The sequence below is a fragment of the Dendropsophus ebraccatus genome, chromosome 3, assembly GCF_027789765.1.
Source record: "Dendropsophus ebraccatus isolate aDenEbr1 chromosome 3, aDenEbr1.pat, whole genome shotgun sequence".
Classification (NCBI taxonomy): Eukaryota; Metazoa; Chordata; class Amphibia; order Anura; family Hylidae; genus Dendropsophus; species Dendropsophus ebraccatus.
Genome location: NC_091456.1, coordinates 38,466,582 through 38,493,186, shown reverse-complemented (window position 1 = coordinate 38,493,186; position 26,605 = coordinate 38,466,582). Strand labels below are relative to the sequence as shown.

Here is a 26,605-nt window from a genome sequence, read left to right as displayed (position 1 = left end):
GGATCCACGCTGAGAGGTGTAGTTTCGCCGGATCTGGATGGAATATCGGGCCCTGGAATAGAAGGTCTGTCTGATGTGGGAGAAGAACTGGATCCTCCAGTGTCAAGTTCTTTAGAAGTCCAAACCAGCTTCTTTTTGGCCAATACGGGACGATGAGGATGACCTTTGACTTTTGCTCTCTGACTTTCTGTAGTACCCTTGGTATCAGCGGTATCGAAGGGAATGCGTACGCTAACCTTGTTTCCCAGGTCTGAGTTAGAGCGTCTATCGCTGTAGGACAGTCGGTTGGATTCAGGGAGTAAAAGTTCTTTACCTTCCTGTTTTTCCTTGTGGCAAATAGATCGATTTCGGGGAGGCCCCAGCGATCCACTAGTTGATGGAAAACTTGTTCTTTTAGACACCACTCTCCCGGATGTATCTGGTTGCGGCTTAGAAAATCCGCCTCGGTGTTTTCTGTCCCTTTTAGGTGAGTTGCGGATATGGACAGTAGATGTGACTCTGCCCAGGAGAAAATCTGTTGGGAGATCAACCACAGGCGGTTGTGTTTCGCACTCCCCTGGTGTCTTAAGTGGGCTACTGTCGTTACATTGTCTGAGAGTATGTGAACGTGTACTCCGTCTAGGATGTCCTGAGTTGCCAGAAGGGAGTTCTGAACCGCCTTCAGTTCCCTGAGGTTTGAGGAGTCCTTCCTTTCGTCTGGATTCCAGACTCCCTGGACGAAGTGAGTCCCTGATTGGGCTCCCCAACCTATCTGGCTTGCGTGTTTTTAGAATTGTCTTGGGGGATGAGGATTCCACTGTACCCCTTTTTCTAAATTTGCCCGATTCAGCCACCAGTGTAGTGATTTTTTTACCTGTGGAGAAATGATTATCTTTTTGTCCAGCCCGGATGGTTTTTTTATTCCATACTCTTAAAATCTGAGCCTGTAGGACTCGTGAATGAGCTTGGCTCCATGGAACCGCTGGTATGCATGATGTCATTGATCCCAGCACTGACATGGCTTCCCTCACCGAGGACAGAGGTATTCTTGAACTTCCTGATCTTCGTGAGGAGTTTTACAATTTTTTCCTCTGGGAGAAAGGACATCTGTAGGTTGGAGTCCAGAAGGATTCCCAAGAACACTTTTCTGGGAGATGGGGTTAAGTTCGATTTGGACTCCTTGACGATCCAACCCAATGAGGATAGAAGGTTGCTGGTTGTTTGTAGATCCTGATGGAGTTTCTTCTGAGAGTCTTCAATTATCAGAAGGTCGTCCAGGTATGCCACTATATTTACTCCCTGTAAGTGTAGGAAAGAGACCACTTCTGACATCACGTTGGTGAATATACGTGGAGCAGACGAGATCCCGAACGGGAGAGCCTTGAACTGGTAGTGGTATATCCTTTTCTTGATTTGTATTGCGAATCTCAGAAATTTCTGAGACTGAGGGCGAATTGGGACGTGGTAATACGCGTCCTGGAGGTCTATGGAGGCCATCCACGCATTTGACGCTATTAGAGGGGTGGTAGACTTTATTGACTCCATCTTGAACTTTGCATACTTTACAAATTGATTTAGGGGTTTCAAATTTATAATTAGTCGAAAGGAGCCATTTGGTTTTTTTACAAGAAAGAGATTCGAGTTATGACCCGATCTTTCTTTTAACGGTACTGGAGAGAGGACTTCCATAAGATGTAACCTTTGTACACTCTTCTCCAGCTCTGTTTGTAGGGGACTTGAAGACTGCCTGGATATGGGGGGGGGGGGGAAATGAGTGAATTCTATTTGATATCCCTTCCTGATGATATCTATTACCCAGGTGTTCTCGGTAATAGAGGCCCACACTCCTGAAAAGTCCTGCAGTCTTCCCCCTACAGGACAAAACGTCACTGTTTGTCCTGGGAGGCTTTGGGGTTGAAAAAAATATTTCTCCCTTTGCCTCCTTTCGAATAGCTCCAGCGGCCCGTCTTCCCCTTGCCTCGATAGTTCTCTTGAATTTTAGGGCGCTTATATTGTTGTTTTTTGACTGGTGTCTTTTCTTCGGGTAGAGCCTTCTTCTTATCCGCCGTCTTCTCGATGATCTTATCGAGAGGTGCTCCGAATACATACTCTCCTTCGAATGGAATACCGCATAGGTTAGATTTTGCGGTATTATCCCCAGTCCAATTTTTTAGACACTCGTCTAGCAGCATTCGTGAGAGCGCCATCCTTAGCAGCGAATCTAATGGATTCTGCTGTGGAATCCGCCAGGAAGGCCGTAGCATCCTTTAGCAGTGGTAAGGAGTCTATTATCTTCTGTCTTGAGCACCTGCTATTTAAATGGCACTCCAGTTGCTCTATCCAAACATGAAAAGCCCTGGCTGCACAGGTGGCAGCAATGTTATTCTTTAGAGAATATGACACAGTCTCCCAGGAGCGTCTGAGGAGACTCTCTGCCTTTCTATCCATAGGCTCTTTGAGTTGTGAAGAGTCCTCGAAGGGCAAAATGGATTTTTTTGTAGTTTTTGCCACCTGCGCATCAATTATTGGGATTTCTCCCCACTTCTTTATATCTTCCTCCCCAAAGGGAAGTCGCCTCTTAATTTCACCCAGAACCTGAAGTCTTTTTCCTGGTTCCAGCCATTCATCGGTTATAAGAGACTGAAGAGTCTCATGGACCGGAAAAACTAATTTTTTCTTTGCTTTTAGGCCTCTGAACATCTTATCCTTAGGTGCTATTTCCTCCTGCACCTCTTCCATGCCCAAAGCGTCTCAGACTGCTGTGAGAAGGGCAGAGGTATGGTCTGAAGAAAATAAATATTTCTTTATTTCTTCTCTATGTTCTGTTTCTACCTCTTTAACTTCCAGGTCTTCTGAGATCTGTCCTGATTCACAGGAAGATGCCGAAGAATGTCTCTTACGCTTCCCAGATGTGGATGCGATAGAGCCCCCCGCTGATATGGAGGCCGGATAGTTAACAGCTGGCTCTACTATAGGTACCTCCTGCACTATGATCTGTTGTTCTGGAGGGGTAGGTGGAGGACCCTGAGGTGTAGGAGGTGGAGCAGGAAGAGGAGGAGGGAGATTAGCTATCGAAGTGGCTATCTCATCTTTCATCATCTTCCTAATGTCCTCAAGGAAGGAAGATCTGTCTTGTTTAATAAAGTCTCCGATGCATGAGGAGCAGATGTTTTTCTTGCAGTTAAAGGGTAATTTGCTATTGCAAGATACGCATCTTCTAACTGGTATCCTAGGTTTCTCCTTCTTGGTAGTAGGAGTAGGATCTTTAGTCTCCTAAGGATAATATCTTTCAGACTAGAGATATGATACTATACCCATAAATAATTAACATATTATAGGTATATATAATCCAATCCCAGTGATATTTTTAATGATAGACACCGGCAGTGTGAAAAATAGGAACATTTCAGTGGAATATACAGGTAATATAACCAGAGAAAGAACCCTTATTATGCAGAGCTTGCATTGGGAGCGTGCTGACTGCAGAGTTTAGCACACGGAAGCGGCTGGTATAAGCCAGTACTTACTGTTACCGCAGTAGCAGTCTTGTCAGATGTGGAGGGATCCATCACTGAAGCAGAGAAGGTCCGATCCACCTCTTGCCGGTCTTTAGAATAACGCGTGCGGGTCCTCGGCTTGTGACTTCCGGGACGCGCTGCGTTTGACGTCACTTCCGGCGCGCCGACGCCAACCGGAAGTGCGTCATTCAGTATGGCGCCAGCACCGCGGCAACTACCCGCGGCGTTCGGCGCCACCTGATAGATGTCCGACTTACCCTCTGTAGCGGAGAGTCCCGCTCGACTTGTCGGGAGACGGCGCGAGGTTCCCTGGAATGCCGGAGCTGCTCCAGCCTGAGGCTGACTGTCGGACCACTGGGGAGGAAGGAAGCCAACAGGCCCCGATCGACCCCATCGGTTTGTAGAAAAATAGTAGTAGTAGTAGTAGTAGTAGTAGTAGTAGTTTAGAGGGGATCTCTCCTTGCCTTCACGCGGATCCCCTCCCTCTCGTGCCTGCCCTAATGGGACAGGAAAAAGCACTGGTGTTGGGAGGAAGGGGAGGGGCTTTTAACCTCTTGTGCTTTTTCCTGTCCCTAGGGTACAACCCATCCTCCCATGGTGCCGTCGTGAAGGTGAGGAGAGAAAACATGGCCACTTTCTTCCAGAGACAGCACCACTCTCGTCTCCAGTTCATGTGTGGTTTGCAATTAAGCTCCATTTACTTCAATGGAACTGAGTTGCAAAACCTGCACCCAAACTGGAGACAAGAGTGGTGCTATCTCTGGAAGAAAGTGACCACGTTTTTCTAATGCTGAATAACCCCTTTGAGGCATTACGACCTAGTCCCTCGATACATGTATTATTTACATACTTTCCATGCAGTTTTTGTACTGGTGCCTTTGTTTTGTACATGCTTATTTTTTTGCACTGTATTTTGTCAGTGTCCAGTTAGTCTCATACTGTATGTAACTTAAAAAAACAGAGTTAAGAAAAAACATAGATTAAGTGGGTGGTACATGTCACAGTAACACACAGATGAATGCCAGGAGCCTATGTTTCCACCCATTGCTCAAAACACAAAAATTTCCACAGCCCAACATGGGGCTCACAAGGAAGCAAACAAGCACTGATCAGAGATCGATGCTCCGTTTGCAGAGCCTTTACACGGCACACTAAATCGAGCAGCCATAGGATAGGATAGTCAATTCACCTGCCAGTGGTTGAAGTGTTATGAATAATTTGTTTGTGTTCACTTGAACGCTCGAAAAGCTTCATGTAAATTCAGAATATATTTACCTCATCTGGCTCGTTGAAAATACAAAAGGGACCCTCATATTCAGGTTTCGGGGTGAACTCAAAATCTTCAATGTCTTCAGACACAATCTCCCGATTTGTGATTAGATAGCCCTAAAGTTAATATTAATGGCACATTAATGCCAACAGTGAAATTACAGTATACATACCAGTATACATACCACTAAGACCAGACATAGCCCTCCTGGGCCCCACCACCCAAAAGACATTGCCTGGCCGCTGCATGGGGCTGCACCACAGAGCAGATCGAAAAAGCTCACCCTGTGCTTCCAGCCTAAAGACTGAAGGAAGCTAGGTGCTGAACCTATATACATTTAGCAATTAAAACCATCTGAGTGGGGAAGGAGCATAGGGCCAAGGAAGTTAAAAAAAAAGAAAAGAAAAGAAAAAAGGGGACAAAAACAGATCAAGTAATTCTATGGGGAGAAAAACAGACATGGCCACAACTTATCACTGAGCCATCTGCTTCTCAGCACTATATAACATCAGCACTATATATACTAACATCAGGAATCTTGTAAACTCCTGATGTTAGTATTAGGTTATGTGCACACTACGGAATCCTGGTGGATCACCCGCCACGGATCCTTCAGCTCACCCCCGAACTCGTATCTCCGCTGTTTCCATAGGCTTCATAATATGGTTTGCCAGATTTCGCCGTCCACCTGAAGAATGAACCCACGCATTCTTTGGGGTAATCTGTCAAACCATATTTTGAAACCTATGGGACCAGCGGAGAAGCACGGGCGTCCGCGAGCTGCGGAATCCGTGGCGGGTGATCCACCACAGAGCGAGCAGAACCGGTAAGAACTTAAGAGGGGTCATACAACTGCAGGAAAAGCATTAAGTTGAGCCTCCTGTAATAAACGAAGTAAAAGTTCCTCTTTAGGGTACACTCATACGTATTTAATCTGCTGCTGACTTGATCCATTTATTTATATTGGGTAAAGCCACATCATCAAATCCATGTGAAAGTACCCCCAAGTGTGACTTATGGTGCCAATAATGATCCTTCGGATAATAACCTTATAGGATTATAACAGCAGGCTCAGCTCTAGAGGTCAGGGATTTCAGAACAATGCCTTAGGATTTTTCCAGCAGTTAGACTAACCTGTCCATCGATCATGTAGGAGATCATCATAATCTGGTCTGTTTCAGCATCTGGAAACTTCAGCGGCAGCTTTGTGGTTTCAATGTCAAAAGCTAAAACCACTGGATCCTATTAAGACATAAAAGATTAGCATTTTCCTAAAGTAACATTTAGACCCAAAAAATTAAAATGTAAAAATACAGATCTGTGTATCTTATATGGAGTTCGGGGAGAAGGTAAGTACTAAGAATGACAATCACTTACTGGTCTTTCCACAAGATCGTCACGCCTTATGATCTCTGGAGGTGCAGAGCTTCCACGATATCGAATGTTATACCAGTGGGCCTGATGGCAAAAAGAATAAGTAGTACAGTGGGAGAAGATGCTGCTGTACTACATAACAAAGGTGCAATACAGCAGCGTTTTCTTCTTTCGCTGTAATGTGCATGCACGTGTAATAAAGATGTCGGAGCGCTGCTGAGTACATAAAGAAGACATACGCCCAGATTACTACTTGGCCGCAATTAGCATACAGCGCGGGACTTTATAAAAGTTAGATTGAAAATTAATCAAGCAGGGGACGCAGGGTACAGGGGTATGTTTGGCAAGCGTGCTGCATGATGTACCAGCATGTTTCCTTAGCTTTAGGGCCGTTTAGGGGTTTTTGATGTGATTGGTTTCTTTTAAAAGAAAAATACTCCACCGCTAAAAGTAAAAAAAAACAAAAACCTAAAGACAATGCACATACCACATGTATTTTAAGATCAATGGAAAGCCGCACATGGTAGGGAACATCATATTCACGCATATCAATTATATTTTCCATCTGATCAGATATTTTCTTAGAAGGACCTTCCTCTTCAGGAGCCATGTTATTCCCACTCAAAGCACTAAAAAAATGCAATAAATTGTGTGAAACAAACGATTATTATTAAACAAGTTTTTAGAAGTATATACTTGATTGCCAGCTAAAAAAAAAAAAAAATGACCATGATATATAGCAAGCTTGTGACACGACCTAGACCTCCTCTTCATCGGGCATGATCTAACTCAATTTCTATATAACATTTATAGATAAGAGGATCTAGGAATATTAAGTTGAATATGATGTAAAGAAGGTATAATGTGATGTAAATCAGAAGCGTCAATGAGGTGGGGAGTGAATAGCCGGGTCAGTAAATAGTTGGTCACAGGATACTAAACTTGCTAAGCTCCTTATCTATGAACTGTTCCAAGATCTCCATGGGGTTGATGCCCTAACAAGGTCTGAGGGGGATATTCCTTTAAGGGGAAGCAGAAGACAGCTGAAGCCTTCTGCTCCCTGGCGCTCACTTACTGAGAGTCCACATCTTGGAAGTAAGCCAAATCGCAACCATTGTGAATAGAGATAAGCTCGAATAGAGTTCGATTGTTCAGCATTTAAATACCAGTGGCTGAAGTTGGATAGAGCCCTAGAAAACATGGATATAGCCATAGGCTGTACTCATATTTTCCAGGACTCCCTAAGGCTGCATCCAACTTCTTCTGCCAAGCTGAACGCTCAGACTAAGAGCATGCTGGAGCAATGCTAACCTTGTGGAGTTGTTAGGGTTTTAATACATGCACTATATATGTAGAATATAAAGACACAAACACAAACCAGTTCTAAACAAGTTTGGGTACAAGAATATTAATTTCTAATACCTGGAAAGCATAGCAGTGTACGTATCAGTGGCATGATCCCGCTCCTTGTTCTTTCGCACTGCTGGCGAGATCTCCTTCCTAACTTTTATTAAATCATCCACGGAATGAAAAGCCAATTTGATATAGTTTCTTTTTAGTCCCACCAAATGGTTTGGCTGCAAAAAAAAAGGAATGTAAAATTCAGCAACTCTTATGTTGGCCATCCTGTAATTCTGTAATTTCCCCAGAGCGCTGTGACGTTGCAGGCTCCCACACTCCCAGAGGGACGTGATTAGAGAAGATTTTTCACAACCAGCTATGACTACTTCACCGCTGAGGACCACCCACATGACTACATAAGGGAAATTAATTAATATAGCTCAGGAAATTTTCAAAGTTGTTTTTTCATGGGCTATAAGGGAAGCAGATATGATCAATTATATGTTCAGAAACTGTGTGGGTGGGTGGGGGGGTTTGTAACAATGTATGTATAGCTGCATAACCATGATCTAGTGATTGATTCCCCTTAAAGGGGTTGTCCGGCGAAAAAAAATTATTCACAGAATAACACACATTACAAAGTTATACAACTTTGTAATGTATGTTATGTCTGTGAATGGCCCCCTTCCCCGTGTTTCCCCCCACCCACGCTAGACCCGGAAGTGTGGTGCATTATACTCACCGCATGTCGTGTCGTCCACGGTCTCCGATCGTCAGCAGTGACGTCTTCTTCGGGAGCTTGGCGGATCTTCCCGAGTGCCGGCCACCCTCTGCAGCGTCATCCGAAGCTCAGCCGCGATTGGCTGAGCATAACTGTGCTCAGCCAATCGCGGCTGAGCGGCTGATGACGCGGCCACGTCATCAGCTGCTCAGCCGCGATTGGCTGAGCACAGTTATGCTCAGCCAATCGCGGCTGAGCTTCGGATGACGCTGCAGAGGGCGGCCGGCACTCGGGAAGATCCGCCAAGCTCCCGAAGAAGACGTCACTGCTGACGATCGGAGACCGTGGTCGGCACGCGACAGGTAATGTATAGCGCACCACACTTCCGGGTACACAGGTGGGGGTGGTGGGACACGGGGAAGGGGGCCATTCACAGACATAACATACATTACAAAGTTGTATAACTTTGTAATGTGTGTTATTCTGTGAATAATTTTTTATCGCCGGACAACCCCTTTAAACTATTTTACAATACAATAGAAGGAATACCTATTGTTAAAATAAAGCACAGGAAACAAGTGAAACAAGGGGGAACAATGCTTCTTGATCTCCTCTGGGTTGGTTACCATGTAAGCCTATCGCTGGTCACACACTATAGCCACCAATAAATGAACATCTATGAAGGCAGACAGATTCTTCTAACATTCAGCAAGGAAATCAGCATTTTGGGACAGGTGCCTTTTAGGTACTAACCAAATCCAGATCTTCCTTGGGTATAGTCTCCAGCTTTGCTATTTTTCCTTGGAACTTTTTAGAAAGAAAAGAGGAGACCTCTCTTTCACACCCCTGGGAAAACAACAAAATAAAGTCCGATAGACAACATTGCAGGCAAAGAGAAGCCTATAGATATATTCCTATCGGTACAAATTAATGACTTACCTTTTTTGTAGCCACATAGAAATACGGCTTAAACGGTAAAGCAACCTGCAGGAAAGCAAAAGAGATAATGTAAAGGATTTATCAGTCAGAGTAGGTTTACACATTGATACAATTAATTTTGACATTCACTTGTGACATTCACTATTACAAAAAAGGCATTTCAATAAGAAGGACTATACACATAATACACAAGGCTATGCTCTGCTATATATCTGTCTTCTACTTAAAGTGTACCTGGTGCTCTCCTTGCTACTGCCAGCAGCTGGAACTTCTGAGCTGGTCTCTGAAGTGACAGGCCGCTCAGCCAATCACTGGCCAAGCAGTCTTTTACTTCAAAGACCAGCTCAGAAGTTCCAGTAGCGGCTACGGAGGGAGAATAGAACACTGGGGAGCGCAGAGAGGTATGTATAAGGTTTATTATTTTACACTAGGGGCAAGAGCTGCACAGACATCACTGGTGTCAATCAAGCAGGGAGGGGAGATGGGAGGGATTGGAAAAGCCTCTGACTCTTTGCACCAGAGAATAAAAGCATTTTTCTATTTTCTGGAAGAACAGAATGATATATGAAAGGTACCATGTGTCTCCTCAACATAACAGCATCTAACTGTATCAGCAGTTCGGAACGTTATTACAGCTGACAGATTCCCTTTAAGTTTCAATCAAGTTGTACTTTCTATATAAGCCAGAGTGCGTCATGTTAATAAAAGCTGCTGTATTGTTCACCTTAAACCTGCTCCCATCTTCCTGGATGAAGTAATAGTCTACAGCACTCACAAGACGTTTGTCTTCATCGAGAATTTCAGTCTAAAAATAAAATCAAGAACATTTATAAAACAAGGAATAATGAACATTATCTACAGCATGACGTAATGGTGGCTGTATGGTGTAAAATCTGATATCTATACATTTAGACGACTGCTGGTTGGACACATTACAAGAACTCTTAGGGTGCTATTACACGTAAAGATAATCGGCCAATTATCGCTCCGTGTAATAAATACAATGATCAGCAGATGACAATGATCATCGGCTGATTGTTGATATAGGTTTCAACTTATAATTGTCGAGCGCACACCGTGATCGATACGTGTAATAGCGGTGTACGGCCGGCAGCTGACTATTTACATTACCTACCCATGCTGCAGGGTTCCTCTTGCGGTCTTCTCCCTGGGTCCCGCGCGTTCCAGCTTCAGGAGCGACCTGTTTAAGCTGACAGGTCGCTCAGCCAATCACAGGCCAGGGCCGCTGCGGCCAGTGATTGGCTGAGCGGCCTGTCAGCTGAGACAGGCCGCTCTGAAGCTGGAGCGAGCGGGACCCAGGGAGAAGAAGACCGCAAGAAGAGCCCTGCAGCATGGACAGGTAATGTATAAAGTTAAGCAAGAGCTGCAAGGACATTGGTAACGATGTCCCTGCAGCCCTTGTTAAACGATAATTGGGTCGTGTAATAGGCCCAGTAAACGAGCGCCGATCAAGTAGATCGGCGCTCGTTTACAATTATCGGGCCGTGTAATAACACCCTTAGATGTGAGGGGTAAAGAACCTCCCAACACGGTAATAGCCAGATATCCCTCTCTCCAGAGAAGGAAGCCCATTGCCAAGGGGTGCCTCCTAGTGGGGAGAGCACCAAACCACCCTGATACGTAGTCCCTCAGGCCCTCACTCTGTTGCGAGCTTTGGGACCTAATTAGGAAAACACCAGGGTGGCCCTCTAGAGAGAGGGATATCTGGCTATTCCCGTGTTTTGAGACTCGTAATTGAGGCTCCACGGACCCCTTTTTAGCATATTCAAATTTTGTATGGGACAATCAATGGAGACTCATAAATGAGTACTCCATTGGAATTTTTCACTGTTCTCCCTGAGTTCAGTGATTGTTGTGTTTTGTTGGTCTGTTTATCATTGCCCCAGTAGCCAGAATCCTGCTCCACAATGACGAGGGGCAAATACCCCGAAACTGCAGTCTGTGGATGGATGCCTAGCCTTGGTCTTATGTCATTATACTCGCCACAGAGTTAGACTTTGACTTACAGGGGCCACCCTGGTGTTTCCCTATTTAGGTCCCAAACCTCACAACAGAGTGAGGACCTGTGGGACTACGTATCAGGGTGGTTTGGTGCTCTCCCCACTAGGAGGCACCCCTTGGCAATGGGCTTCCTTCTCTGGAGAGAGGAATATCTGGCTATTTCCGTGTTTTGAGACTCGTAACTGAGGCCTTGGACCCCTTTTTTGCATATTCAAAGTTCAGTGATTGTTGTGTTTTAAAGAACCTCCCATCCTGAATGAATTGAGACTCGTCTCGTCTCGTCACTGATGTCCTCATATTCATGTTGGTTGCTCTGTGGAGACTATTACTGTAATTATTTCAAAGAGAACCAATCGGCCCAATTAGGCTGATATGGGTCCCCTGAGCACTCGATAAAGCTCCTGTGCAGCATGCGGCACGTATGGGCCCAAGTTTATTGCCCAGGTGCACGGCAAGTAGTCATCTGGGAGACTCCCTGCTCATATCTAGTAACCACTCTCTCCCTGTCAGCACGCTCGGTGGGGATGACTGACAGGGAAAGGTGCCAGTAACACACCTCTCTGCCTGTCACTCATCCCCACCGACCACAATGACAGTAAGAGAGCAGTGACTACACACGGGCGGAGAGCCACCCAGATGACTACCAGCCGCCTCTCTCCCTGCCACACGCCCAGGAAATAAACATAATTTTCTCCGGTATAAAGATGCTTTTGCAGCCACGGCTGGTATGTACCAGAAGCTGCACAGGAGCTTTATACTGTGCCCTAGGGAACCAAATTGGTTCCCTTTAAATAAGGGCCACTATACATAAGAAATGAGGTGCATCATTGATAATAGCTATAGCTTCAGTACTAGGGGTGGGTGGCAGGTGTGTAGTGCAGTCCCCCATCAGTCCAACAGTAAAAAAAGAAGGCGATAATCAATGTACATCAACCACCAACAGGTCTCTGGTTTTACTCTGTTCCCGGATTATTCCCTAGTCTGTCATGCCCCAGATATTCCATAGTAAATGAGTGGAGTATTATAATTCTGTGCACTTACCGGGTGCATGTTTAGCAGCCATCCTGTTTTCTCTCCAGGCTCCTTAATCCTCTCAAACCCATACTGAGCATCAATCTTATCCGTCCACTGGCTGCGCTCCAGTCTCTTAGCAGCTGAGCCTGATGAAAAATCATCTCTGAAAGCAAAAGAATAAAAAGCGTCTTCATTCACTTTAATAGCCAGAGTGAAGTCAGCTTGCCCCTTCCTGCACTCAACAGCATGGTCTATAGCACAAATGTCAAACTCAGGCCCTACAGCCTATGTTACAAAACTACAATTCCCATCATGCTAAAGCTCTGGCTGTCCAGGCATGATGGGAATTGTAGTTTTGTAACAGCTGGAGGGTCCAGAGTTTGACATCCGTGGTCTATAGTGATACAGAGTACAGCAAAATGGCAGGTACCAGCAGGAAGGGATCTGAACGCGGTCACCTAGGTGCGGATCTCCTGCTACATGATGCCGTATACAAAGACCTTTTTTATTGGATACAGACCTATAGCAAACATCTAAGTAATGTGACAAAATATGAGAGACTTGCTGATGTGCAGCTATTCCCTATATACTACTTGAAGGGGGGGGGGAGCCAAATCACAGTACCAAGCAGGTATTGTCACATGCAATTCATATGGAGGTCAAAGTGGGACCAACTGCATGATATTAACCCCTTCTTGCATTGCACATTTCCAGTAGGACGCAGGTTTAATAAAGTGCCATGATGTCCAGTGTGGGGATGGCACAGGCTAAAGCTACCCCATTGGCTAAGACCAGAATTAAAGGAGTTCTCCAAAAGACTTGTTGTCGGGGTGTAGCCAGCAATATTAGATCTGATCAGCTGCATAGTGGGCTGCAGGGCTGCACGCTCTTTAAAAGAGTACTCCAACAAAAAAAAAATTCTTTCACATCAACAGGTGCCGTATATTTGTAATTTACTTTTATTTAAAAAAAACCTCAAGACTTCCAGTACTTATCAGCTGCCATATGTCCTGCAGGAAGTGGTGTATTCCTTCCAGTCTGGAGAGCAGGAAAGGTTTTCTTTTTTTTTTTTAAAAAAAGGTTTTTTGTTATAACTGTACAAGCATTAATTTGGTACATTAAAGTGACTCTGCAACCACAATCTGACCCCCCAAACCTCTTGTACCGTTGGATACCTGTTTTAATCGAAGATCTGTCCTGGGGTCCGTTCGGCAGGTGATGCAGTTATTGTCATAAAAAAATTACTTTTAAAATTGCAGCTCCGTGCCAAACGGGAGTATCTGTGTCCTAACTTTGCACCACCCCCTCCGCCCTTCCTCCCCATGCTCTTCATCATTAGGAATTGCCTATTATTCACCATCTGTGTTACCACAGCACATGGGCTGGATCGTTAAGGACCTGTGCAATGTTCAGCATGTAGAAAATGTTCCAGTGGTATTCCTAACAATGAAGAGGGTGGAGAGGAGGGACGGATGGGTGGTGCAAAGTTAGGGCACAGATACTCCTGTAGGGCACGGAGCTGCAATTTTAAAAGTAATTTTTATGACAATAACTGCATCACCTGCCGAACGGACCGCAGGACAGATGTTGGATTAAAAGCAGCTAACTGAAAGGTAACGGAAAGAAATACAGAACAGATCGGTATATGTTAGGAATACATTTTGCGAATATCAGTGTAATATTTTATTATATATTGAGGCAATCAGATAAAGTCCAGAAATAAAGATTTAGCGATCAGTAAGATTAAGGTAACTTTGGGAGTATAGATTCTCGGTAAGAGATCCAAGGCGACCAAATGATCATGAATTTGTATCGGGTGTTGGATTCCCAATGAGATAATTCTTCTAGTCAGAACATTTGGTCGGCCTTTAAGAGCCACATGTTTAGGGAAGGCACTTCCGTAGAAATTCACATAGTAGGTACTAATAGACGGGCAGCTGACAGAAGGCGTCTAAAAAGTAACATTTGAGCGCCTTTCAAGTTTGGTGGGAATATAAGGAGGAGGGAGGAAAGGTTTCTATGGGGATTTGCTGCTGCTCTGGACAGTTCCTGACATGGACAGAGGTGGCAGCAGAGAGCAGTGTGTCAGACTGGAAATAATACGCTACTTCCTGCAGGACATACAGCAGCTGATAAGTACTGGGAGCCTGGAAATTTAATAGAAGTAAATGACAAATCTATATAACTGTTCAATATCAGCTGATTTGAAAGAAAAACAAAGAACTTTGGCTGGAGAACCTTTGTAGGGAACCTTGGCTCTCCAGCGGTTGCAAGACTACAACTCCCATGATGCCTGGAGAGCCTTTGGCTGTCCAGGCATGATGGGAGTTGTAGTTTTGCACCAGCTGCAGACTGTATACATTTAGTGATAGTAAACCAGAGCTATTGGTAACAGTGATATCCGGGTTACTCACTGCTGGCCTTCCCCGTCACCCCGAGGCTCGCCTCTCAGCTTCCCGCTGTTCTGCAGCACCATCCCGGCTCACGACTGGACTTCCCGCGCCTACCAACTCCCGCCAGCTCCGGACTATAGCCCCGCCCAGCACTCACAGCTCAACCTGTCACCTTCCAAGCCCTTAACTACCAATAACCAATCACAGGAGAGCGCATGCTGCCGCTAACCAATCACCATAGCATACCAGCCTACCAATCAGGCTTGAGTTACTCTAGCAGGAGCCAATCGCTGCAGCGGTTTGTTAGGGGCTGTCACTAGTTTATGACACTGGAATAGATGCGAAAACATACGGAGCGGCGAGATGACCTGTAAATGTATAATTATAGATGCACGGTGATCTCTAGCGTGGCCACGTGACCTTCCTTGTACAGCGTTCACACTGTGCGGCAGCGCGGCCTATATAGGCGGAGTCAGGATTCTCCTTGTTCCCGCCTCCTTGACAAGTAGGAGCAGGTGGTTAATGCAGCTATGCCGCTAGTCTCCAAGCCTATCCCGGAGTCTGAACATGTTCCTGTACACACTGCACTACTGCGGACCTACCTGCAGCTCCTGCACAGCCGCCCTGTGCTCACTAAGGCTCTGACCAGGTAAGGTGGGCACTGCAGGAGCTGACACCGCGGGGCATGCTGGGAAATGTAGTTCTAAGGTTCTCCTCCCAGTGATCTGCTCCAGTCTTTAGTGATCCCTGCTTCTGATCTAGTAGTGATGGCTGACATGGGAGCTGCATGTTGGTGGTGACTGGTGGAAGTGTCATTGTCTATGGAATCATTGCTCTCCCTGATGTAAGAGATTTCCATCTGACCATGAAGGTGTCACTATGATCCCTGTTCACAAAGAGCAGATTTGTTGCAGATATTTCTGTATGTTTGTACAAGAACGCTCTGTGATGGGGAATCCATTGTCGCTAAAAAGGGCTGATTTTAGGAGTGATATAACCCAAAAATGATTATATTCACAAGCTTAGGAAGTACATAGACATCGATTGGCTGAACGGCTTTCACTGCTATGTTGAGTCTCAGAAGTAGCGTTCAGCAGGGGAGCGTCATAGGTGAGTATAGGTTTTTCATAAAAAAAATTTTTTAACACTGTATAAAATATTATTAGAATCCAGAATACTCCATTAGGGTGCATTCACACATACCGACTCGCAGCGAAAAACTCGCTGCGAGTTTCTGCTACGAGACGAGGTCCTGGAAGGCCCCTATCGCTACATACAAGCAGTGGTCTGAAAGACCGCTGCGTGTATGTAATGCAGCCGCCCCCTTAACCCCTTCGGCTCCCATCCCGGTCCCGCACCGCTGTCTCCATACATTACCTGGCTCTAGCTGCACGGGGTCCTGGTGTCTTGCTCTGCCGCCCAGCCAATCAGTGTGTTGCCCAGCCGCAGCCACTGATTGGCTGGGCGGCAGAGCGGGACCCTGTGCAGCCAGAGCCAGGTAATGTATGGAGACAGCGGTGCGGGATCGGGACGGGAGCCGAAGGGGTTAAGGGGGCGGCTGCATTACATACACGCAGCGGTCTTTCAGACCACTGCTTGTATGTAGCGATAGGGGCCTTCCAGGACCTCGTCTCGTAGCAGAAACTCGCAGCGAGTTTTTGCTGCGAGTCGGTATGTGTGAAGGCACCCTTAGGGAGCCTTCACACATACAGGATCCGCAGCAGATTTGATGCTGTGTTCAGTTATTTTGATCAAGTCCGCTGCGATACAGTACGTATGAAGTTACCCGTTGGGTGCCTTCACATGTACCAGATCGCAACAGATTTCACGCTGCGAGTTTGCAGTGAAATCCGCCGAGGATTCGATCCCTGTCATTTTCAATGAGATTACACTCCCATCCGGATTGTCATCCCGCTGCAAGTATGTAGATGCCAGTCCCTTAACCCGCTGCCGCCGGGGAGATACTTTACCTGGTCCATGCCCCGGATGCATCTGCAAACTCGCAGTGTGAAATCCGCTGTGGATACGGTGCGTGTGAACCCAACTTTAGGGTGCCTTAACATGTACCAGATTACAGCAGGTTTAATGCTGCACGTTTCGGTAATGTCATTTTTTTTTATGGGTTAAAGTACTTGTGTATTTAAAGCTCCTTCCCACTTAAAGGGGTAGTGCGGCGCTAAACAATTATTCACTAAATAACCCAAAGGATGGAGCTTAATTGCAAACTGCACCTGAACTGGAGTCAAGAGAGGGGGGAAAGTGGCCATGTTTTTGTAGTGCTGGATAACCCCTTTAAGTGAGAAGGAGCTTTGAAAGAAGAATGTGCTGTGAGTATGTAAACCCATAGAAAATTACAGTACTGGGAATCGCAGCGGAACTTGCAGCATGAAATCCGCTGTGATCTGTTATATGTGAAGGCACTGTCAGGCTATGTTCACACACAGTATTTCTGTCAGTCTTTTTTAACCTGAAATCAGGAGTGGAATTGAGTTTTCAATCCACTCCGGGTCTTGGTTGATAAAAGACTGAGGGAAATGCTATGTGTGATTGTACATATGTACATATGAATAAATACATGCTATAAGACGTATTATAGCATTTTCACCACAGTCCCTCCACTTTGTTTATTTATTCTTAAAAAGCCTAGGACTGTGGGAACTCTCTACCCAAGTTTAATCATTAGGTTCCCCGACCCAACTGCTAAGCTCTATGTGTGATTGTAGCCTATAGAAATAATCAGGAAGAATACTGGGGGAGGGGGGTGTAACCCCAACATCTGGTTCAATTACTGCCAAATAGACCACAACAGCCATGACTCCAAGTACAGGATGAAGCACTGAATAGAAGCAAGTGGAGGAATGAAGGGAAGAAGACTAGCAATGAGCGAACCAGGTTCGGGTTCGAGTCAACCCGAACTTTCGGCATTTGATCAGCTGTGGCTGCAGAACTTGGATAAAGCCCTAAGGCTATGTGGAAAACATTGATATAGTCATTGGCTGTATCCATGTTTTCCAGACAACCTTAGAGCTTTATCCAAGTTCAGCAGCCCCCGCTAATCAAATACCGAACGTTCGGGTTCGGATGGACCCGAACCCGGTTTGCTCATCTCTAAAGAAGACCCATTGCTCTCCCTGGATTTGGAAGAGAGAACCAGAACAACCAGTGAAAAATCTGTAGAGAAGGTAGAATAGAGAACATAGGGATAAAGGGCACAGGCTGCTGGACAGGACATTACTCAATACAAACACTGAGCTTTGCAAAGGCAATGGGAAGCCACTCAGCAAGAGGGTCATTTCACAGAAGGTTGGCACATCATGGGGAGTCTCATAATACCATCTGACTGCGGAAAAAATGGAAATGGATCCCACAGCTCCAGTAAAATGTAGAAAATTTATTGAAACATAAATAAAAAAAAGAACAAAGTTTTAAAAATCACTCCAACGCGTTTCGGGTAAAACTCTTAATCATAGCACCATGAGTAAGGGTTATACCTGAAACGCGTCGGTGTGATTTTTATCACTTTATTTTTTATTTATGTTTCAATAAATTTTCTACATTTTACCGGAGCTGTGGGATCCATTTCCATTTTTTCCACATTACTTTGCCGGCATATGGCCCAAGTATTCTCCACGTGCTCCTTCCTGGGACGCTGATGGTGCAAAAGAGACCAGCATTATGGCGGTGAGCTGACAAACTTGCTCTGTTGTGCATGACCACCTGACTGCACCATGTTTGGTAGAAATGGTAGTGGGAGTCACGAATGGACTATAAAATGGAGAAAACCGGAGACAAAGAATGTCGTACAACTCCAGTACCCACTCAGAGGATGACTGATCAGTGAGCAGGGCAGGTGAGGGTAGAGAGAAAGTGGCGCAGATCCACAGGATCCTAACAGTCTACAAGGGTTAACCATTTCCGGAGCAGAAGTGGACTACAGTAAAATGGTGAGTGTGAAGCCGTGCATGAAAGTCTGGATCTTCCAGTCTAGGTGGAAAAACAAGGATCCCTAATATGAGAAACAAAACCGGAGAATTGGTAGTAGGAAAAATGTACTCACCAAGTGGAGCGTATCGTTGGATGTGATGTCAAACCACCAAAAAATTATAGACCTAGCAAAGAACGACAAAATAACTTGTACTCTTTTAATGCTTGGTGAGTGTTATGACATGTATGGATTCACATACATACATACATAGTCCATAGATTCTCTGAGCAGGTACAGGCAGAAACGAATGGTCAGTGTTCAGCCTAGTATTGCTGCCCATTCCTTTTAGTGATCGGTGGCACCTGGACCTGGTCTTAGCACCTGGACGCCAACTGATTAAAAAATGTAAGATATTTGAATTTTTTTATTTTTTTTTAAAGGTTTGGTAATCTTTAAAAGGGGTTATCCAGCGAAAATCTTTTTCTTTCAAATCAACTGGTTTTAGAGATTTGTAATTTACTCCTATTTAAAAATCTTAAGTCTTTCCATACTTATCAGCTGCTGTATGTCCTGCATGAAGTGGTGTATTATTTCCAGTCTGACACAGTGCTCTTTGCTGCCACCTCTGTCCCTGACAGGAACTGTCCAGAGTTGTAGCAAATTCCCATAGAAACCCCTCTCCTGCTCTGGACAGTTCCTGTCACGGACAGAGGAGGCAGCAGAGAGCACTGTGTCAAACTAGAAAGAACACACCACTTCCTGCAGGACATAAAGCAGCTGATAAGTATGGGAAGACTGAAGATTTTTAAATAGTAAATTACAAATCTATATAACTTTTTGAAACCAGTTTTCCGGAGTGGCCCTTTAAGTTGTGCTTTTTATATAGCCCATAGACAAAATGGAGTGTGGACACACTTGTAGCGTGGCAGTAGACATTGAAAGATTTGTTGTTTTTTTTTGTTTTTTTGTTTTATTTTTTTATTCTCAGCGCAATTCTGTCTGCATTGGGGAATCTTTTATCACAGAGCATTGAAAGGAGGCGCCAGTGTAAGTCATCGGTGAAAAATGTCGACCTGGTCGCTCCACTAAGATTTGCTGCCTATGGGTAAGAACCTATACGCTAAATATAACAAAAATGTGACATGTGCGGATTGACTGTGGCCTAACATTACACTGTAGTGACAGGGAATTCGAGAAAAAAAATCCAGTTTTACATGTACTAATATTGGTGAACCCTTCAGCTTGTGAAGGTGGTGGAGTATCTGCCATATTTCTTAAGGTAATGAGTGTCTGAAGAAGGTGCTAAAAAAAAAAAACCCATAGTGAGTGTGAGCTCAAGACTAGCATACTCATATACCTGCGCCTGTCACTTAGGGAGCACAAAAATGTATACCTGCTCTGCCATGATTTACACATGTTTGCAGGTGTATATCCTGATAAATCCGGTGCAGAAGGAGGCCAAGCTTATCAAGGCGTATACCAAAGAAAAGGCGCAGGTTTATGTGCAAACCATGTTGCTTGCACAAAAAAAAACTGCCCCTTTTCTGTGGCGTACGCCAGCGATGCAGTTGATAAATGTGGCCGCAAGTAGTTTTAGGAGAATTAAAATCCAGAATAATTCCTTGTGCCAACAGTTATGATACAGTTACACCTCAAAGTTATGATTGGTTAGGGTCTGAGGGGGAGATTTATGAAACTGGTGTAAAGTAGAATTGTCTCAGTTGCCCCTAGCAACCAATCAGATTCCACCTTTCATTTTTCAAAGACTCTGTGAGGAATGAAAAGTGGAATCTGATTGGTTGCTAGGGGCAACTAAGGGTCCATTTACACAGAAAGATTATCTGACAGATTATCTGCCAAAGATTTGAAGCCAAAGCCAGGAACAGACTATCATACCACCCAACTGTCCCGGATCTGGAGGGACAGTCCCGATTTTGGGGTCATGTCCCTCCGTCCCGGTACAGCCCCCATGTGTCCCGCCGCTCCCCGCACCTCACTTACACTGGCAGAGCAGGAGACATCGGCTTCCTGCTCTGCAAAGACTCTTGTGTCCGAAGGCTTCATTCTGCCTCCGGCCACAAGAGGCCGCTCTCTCCCCCATAGCTCCTGCCAGGGCCGGATTATCACAGCTCTGTGGTGCGCCCCCTATACAGTATCAATACCTGGCAGTGAGAGCTGGTGCCGGAGGAGGAGGCTGCCGGGGTCCAGGAAGGGGGCAGAACACATGACCTGCATCACCAGGGAGAGAAGAGCAGTGGTGAGTGCTCCGGGGAGGGGGTGTCTGGGGGTTCTGTCAGGTGTCCCTCAGCTGTACATGGTGCTTATCCCCCCTCCTTCCCCTGCACTCAGTGCCCCTGGGCTTGTTCCCCTGAACCTGCTGCTCTCTCTTTCTATCTCCTATCTATCTCCTTTCTTTCTATCTCTTTTCTTTCTATCTCCTTTCTATCTATCTCCTTTCTATCTATCTATCTATCTATCTTCTATCTATCTATCTATCTATCTATCTATCTATCTATCTATCTTCTATCTATCTATCTCCTTTCTATCTATCTATCTATCTATCTATCTATCTATCTATCTATCTTCTATCTATCTATCTTCTATCTATCTATCTTCTATCTATCTATCTTCTATCTATCTATCTCCTTTCTATCTATCTATCTCCTTTCTATCTATCTATCTCCTTTCTATCTATCTATCTCCTTTCTATCTATCTATCTCCTTTCTATCTATCTATCTCCTTTCTATCTATCTATCTTCTATCTATCTATCTATCTATCTATCTATCTATCTATCTATCTATCTATCTCCTATCTATCTATCTATCTATCTCCTTTCTATCTATCTATCTCCTTTCTATCTATCTATCTCCTTTCTATCTATCTATCTCCTTTCTATCTATCTATCTCCTTTCTATCTATCTATCTCCTTTCTATCTATCTATCTCCTTTCTATCTATCTATCTCCTTTCTATCTATCTCCTTTCTATCTATCTCCTATCTCCTTTCTATCTATCTCCTTTCTATCTCCGAGATAGATGATAGATAAATAGATAGATAGGAGATAGACAGATAGATAGGGAATAGATAGATAGATAGATAACAAATGTCAGCAGCACAAGCCATGATGTTGGTGCCAGCAAATTAAATCTTGACCAGAGATAGATGTCTATACCATACGGATACTTCACGGCACTCCAACTTCTATGTTGCAAAAGAAGTGTTTATTCCATCAACGTGCAAAGCATTAACAAATAGTGCAGCACAGCAAACAGTCACAAACGTGACGTTTCGGCGAGTCAATCACCATCACCAATCACCATTTTTGAAAATGGCGATCGACTCACCAAAACATTACGTTTATTACTGATTTAGGGGCGTGTCTTGGGGTTTAGGGGTGTGTCTTTCGGTGGGGTTAGGGGCGTGTCCATGTCCCTCTTTCCTCTCAGCCAAAGTTGGGAGGTATGGACTATAAACAGGCATCAGGTCATAAAGAAAGGTCTGAGATTTCTCCTCTTTTTAAATCCATTTCTGGATTTGGCTTTAAATCTTTGGCAGATAATCTTTCGGTGTAAATGGGCCCTAAGACAATTCTCCTTTACACCAATTTGATAAGTCTCTCAGACCCTAACCAATTATAACTGTTGGCACAAGATATAATTCTGGATTTTCTGGCAACTAAGACAATTCTACTCTACACCAGTTGGATATATTTCCCCCTGAGTATCCATGCAGTGAGCCAGGGAGAGAAGTATCTCACTGTGCACTTCTCCCTGGTATTTTAAAGACCAATAAAAACTTTTGACAAGTCTCTGATTTGCCAAAATACTTTAATTTTCCTTTCTTCTAAAACAGGGGTAGGGAACCTTGGCTCTCCAGCTGTTGCAAAACTACAACTCTCATCATGCCTGGACAGCCTTTAGCTGTCCAGACATGATGGGAGTTGTAGTTTTGCAACAGCTGGAGAGCCAAGGTTCCCTACCCCTGGATCTAAATGATCTGTTCTCTCCCACAGGCTTTTCTTCACTGGGCCGCTGTCTCACTATTTCTACTTGTTTCTGGAGCAGTGGGTCCCATCCTCTCTGCCTCTGGCCGGACTACGTCGCCTTCTCCTTGACCGGTTGATCATTGCTCCTGCTTTCTTGCTTCTCTTCTTTATTGTGATGAATTTTTTTGAAGTGAGTGTTTCCTACTTGACTTTTCCATATTTGCTCATCCCCCACTAAGACCTTTGTATTACAAATGGAGTGTTTATTGATAACCTACCATATTATACTATATAGCATACAAGTCTTTTTACTATATGACATGTATGTTATACAAGTATGTCCATTGAATGACACTGTGAAGGCTTATAGCCCAATCTGTAGCTTAGAGCTCTTGCAGGTGTTTGAGAAATTTCCATGGTGGAATTGAAACATTGCACACGTGATGGGTCAATAAAACAAGTCTTTGCCTTATGATATTGGCCTGTGGTGCATCACCTATTCAGGAAACACCTTTTTTTTCCATAACTTTTCAAATATAGCTGCCCATGGTGAGACTAAATATTCCTTCCATACTTGTATTATCTATTTAGTCTTCTTTCCCCAGTTCTGCGTTGCTGCTTTCTACTGAAAGCACAAAAATCAGGTTGTGACCATTTATGAGTCTCCCCCTCCCTTCTGAGATGGCTGATGTAAACAAGTCCCTATCTGCAACTTTGTAATGCTGGGAAGGATAATCACAATGAGTTTATCTGCAACTTGACCTCACTTTAACCCTCCCAGCATTACAACGTTGCAGATAGGGACTTTTTTTACATCGGCCGTCTCAGAAGGGAGGGGGGAGGAGAAGAAAGCTTCCACACCAGTTTTTTGTAGCGGAAAGCAACAGCTCAGTACTGGGGGAAGGAGACTGAATAGATAAGTATGGAATGAATTGTTACTCTCACCATAAGCAGCGACTTATGAAAAGTTTGAGTGGAATACCCTTCTAGGGTGTGTTCACACGTGCGGGATCCGCAGCAGATTTGATGCTGTGTTCAGTCATTTAGTTACATTGATATCTACAGCATTAAATCTGCTCCGGATTCTGTACGTGTGAACGCACCCTTAAAGTTTTACATGACAGTTGCAAAGAGCAAGAGAACTGTGTATTCATGTGACTAGCAAATTTTATGGTGCATTTTAGTTGTCTTATATAGACCTGTGATTGTATATTTTATATTCAGTATGTAACTATTTTGTCCGTCAGGGCAAAAACCTAAAGTCACTGAATCGGACACTGAAAGAGAGCTACTGGTCAGCACTTAAGATGAACTGGAAAGTTTGGACACCATTTCAGTTTATCAATGTAAACTATGTTCCAGTACAAGTAAGTGCCTGATTCTTATATCCAGTACAGTTTCTGTATGGAGCTTTTCTTTTCACAGCTTGAATATGGGAGAGTAAAAGTTCTGTAACTGATGACGAAGGTTACCGCTTTCTACATTATATTCTGAAATATCTCCAGCTGCCGATGCAAATAGATGAGTACAATGTAGTAGATGAGTCCCACTTTGCCACACATTGACTTATGGTGCATTTACACAGAGATTTATCTGACAGATTCTTGAAGCCAAAGCCAAGAATGGAGTTAAAGAGGATAGATCCCAGTCTTTCCTTTATGACCTGATCTGTTTATAGTCCATCCCTGGCTTTGGCTTCAAAGATCTGTCAGATAATCTCTCTGTGTAAAGGCACCCTTAGGGCCCTATTACACGGATCGATAATCTGCAGAATCAGGCCGATTTTGAAGATTATCGCTCCGTGTAATAAAGACAACTATCAGCCGATTACAACAATCATTTAGGTCCGGACCTAGAATAATCAGCCGCTGCTTGCGCATTACTATGTGTAATAGTGAGGTGCGGCCAATGGCAGATGAATCTGTAAAGGAAATAATAAACTGTTTACATTACCTACCCCCGCAGCCGCCTTTACAACTTTAGAGCCGGTCTCTGAAGTGATGGGTGGCTCAGCAAATCACTGGCCTGGACGGCCACCGTGCAATGGGGCCCTAAGTCAATGTGTGGCTCATGGGGCCCCCAATCATTCCAAGGTGGCTCATGTAAACTGCTCTCTGGCCAGCTGTCTCTGCACTTTGTGATGCCAGGAGTGTTAACCACTGTGAGATCACAAATTATTTGACCTCAGATTAACCCGCCCTGGCCAGGGAGCTGTTTACATGAGCCGTCAGAGGGAGATCAGAGTGGAGATGGATTTAACAGTTTACACACAGTTTTCTGCATCTTCAGCAACTGCCCAGAACTGGGGGAAGGAGACTAATAAGTATGGAACAAATTATTAAGCTCCAGGAGGGGAAGATGATTAAGCATGTATTTTACCTGACCAGAATACCCCTTTAGACTGTGATGCCTATTTTCCTGCTGTAGAGTTAGGGTATGTGCATACTGTGTAGTTTTGACAGAAACTCTTGTTGCGGAATTCTCTGCTCACGGACGCGTCTCTGCCCGTGGCATAGACTCCATTCTATGCACTGGCAGATTCTTTCATCCGTCAAGTTCATTCTTTGGACAGAGGGTGGAATCCACCCGTGCACAGAATGGAGTCTATGACACAGGCGGACACGCGCGCGCCGCAGTCCGCGAGCTGAGAATTCCGCGACGGAGTTTCTGTCAAAATGACTCAGTGTGCACATACCCTTTGAGATGATAACGTGTATTCTTGCCAAAAAAGGGACACTTATTTTATGTGGTTTTCATGTGTATTCTGACAAAGAATACTCAATACCAATACGCTGTATAGACATGTCTGCCTGAGCTGTACCAACTGCAGTGGCTTCTTAGAAAAACAAAACGAAGGTCCATTGTGTGTGAACTCATCCTTGTACTGCGTGGAGGATCTCTACAATCCCAGGATGCAATTAAAAGAAAAAACAGGTCCGTTGTAATGGAAACAACGCTCCGGGCCTAATGCTCTATACAGTGGATTGTTATTATGTGTCGCAAAATATAGACAAATTTGATTGTTGAATAAACATGTTTCGTGTGTGTCCCCCCCCCCCCCCCCCCCCCCCCCGTTTTCTCTTCAGTTCCGAGTGTTATTTGCAAACATGGTCGCCTTCTTCTGGTATACATACTTGGCTTCTACAAGGAAATGACCACCAGCTACAGCGCCAGTAATGGAACATTGTGAAGGAACCAGGACACCAGCTGTAACTCACTAACTGGGACTGCTAAATATTCTTTTTTTCTCAGCAATAATTTGCTAAGACTGAAATGTGACTGTAACCTAATTGTAGTAACTGATTCTAACAAGGACGCTGTGAAGCTTTGTACCCGGAGACACTATAATAAATTAGAAGCCACTCTTTCAGAGAGATGTAATGGGGGTTCTCAAGCAAGAACAAGCTGTATTATAGGCAGGTGGCACCAAATGGTTAAAATTGCATGTCATAGTGAACAAGTAGCTGAAGTGGATACAATGTGTCATTTTACAGGTTTGATCTGTTATTCTATGTATCATGCAGACAGTTAATGGTGTGTTTACACAGCCAGATTTGTGAAGTCAAAGCCAGGAACGGATTTGAAAAGAGGAGAAATCTCAGTCTCTTTTACGACCTGTTCTCCGTTTATAGTCTGTTCCTGGCTTTGGCTTAAAAAATCTGTCAGATAAATCTGTGTAAACGGACCGATAAATTGCTTATGCGAACAAGTCCATCTCACACATAGGCTGGGTTCACACTACGTATATTTCAGGCAGTATTTGGTCCTCAAGTCAGGTCCTCATAGCAACCAAAACCAGGAGTGGATTGAAAACACAGAAAGGCTCTGTTCACACAATGTTGAAATTGAGTGGATGGCCGCCATATAACATTAAATAACGGCCATTATTTCAATATAACAGCCGTTGTTTTAAAATAACAGCAAATATTTGCCATTAAATGGCGGCCATCCACTCAATTACAACATTATGTGAACAGAGCCTTTCTGTGTTTTCAATCCACTCCTGGTTTTGGTTGCTATACAGCCTCACAAATACAGCCTCAAATATACATAGTGTGAACCCAGCATAGGGTGAATCTTTAAAAGACTGTTTAGATGAAGCGAGCGGCGACTTTTCAGCAA

General features: G+C 44.4%; 2 protein-coding genes across 2 annotated transcripts in view; one reads left to right on the top strand and one right to left on the bottom strand.

Moving 5' to 3' along the window:
* POLE (DNA polymerase epsilon, catalytic subunit) overlaps positions 1 to 14,745 on the bottom strand; it is a 56,907-nt gene extending 42,162 nt beyond the window's left edge. Inside the window, exons 1-10 of the mRNA XM_069961493.1 lie at positions 14,593 to 14,745; positions 12,206 to 12,341; positions 9,867 to 9,947; positions 9,143 to 9,187; positions 8,957 to 9,049; positions 7,564 to 7,718; positions 6,629 to 6,770; positions 6,145 to 6,225; positions 5,902 to 6,009; positions 4,773 to 4,883 (exon numbers count right to left, since the gene is read on the bottom strand). Coding sequence (XP_069817594.1) covers positions 4,773 to 4,883; positions 5,902 to 6,009; positions 6,145 to 6,225; positions 6,629 to 6,770; positions 7,564 to 7,718; positions 8,957 to 9,049; positions 9,143 to 9,187; positions 9,867 to 9,947; positions 12,206 to 12,341; positions 14,593 to 14,654 — 1,014 coding nt within the window. The 5' untranslated portion in view covers positions 14,655 to 14,745. The remainder of the gene's footprint in view (positions 1 to 4,772; positions 4,884 to 5,901; positions 6,010 to 6,144; positions 6,226 to 6,628; positions 6,771 to 7,563; positions 7,719 to 8,956; positions 9,050 to 9,142; positions 9,188 to 9,866; positions 9,948 to 12,205; positions 12,342 to 14,592) is intronic.
* Positions 14,746 to 14,863: 118 nt separating this feature from the next.
* Positions 14,864 to 25,853, top strand: PXMP2 (peroxisomal membrane protein 2). Its single transcript, XM_069961490.1, has 5 exons — positions 14,864 to 15,220; positions 19,485 to 19,601; positions 22,511 to 22,673; positions 23,731 to 23,850; positions 25,570 to 25,853. The coding sequence occupies exons 1-5, from the start codon at positions 15,102 to 15,104 to the stop codon at positions 25,636 to 25,638; spliced, it is 588 nt and encodes a 195-aa protein (XP_069817591.1). The 5' UTR covers positions 14,864 to 15,101; the 3' UTR covers positions 25,639 to 25,853.
* Positions 25,854 to 26,605: the final 752 nt, after the last annotated feature.

Coding starts and splice junctions, on each gene's coding strand:
- PXMP2 (XM_069961490.1), top strand. CDS start 15,102: ATGCCGCTAGTCTCCAAGCCTATCCCGGAGTCTGAACATGTTCCTGTA. Junction 22,674..23,730: donor TTGTGATGAATTTTTTTGAA/GTGAGTGTTTCC, acceptor TTTGTCCGTCAG/GGCAAAAACCTAAAGTCACT. Junction 23,851..25,569: donor TAAACTATGTTCCAGTACAA/GTAAGTGCCTGA, acceptor TTTTCTCTTCAG/TTCCGAGTGTTATTTGCAAA.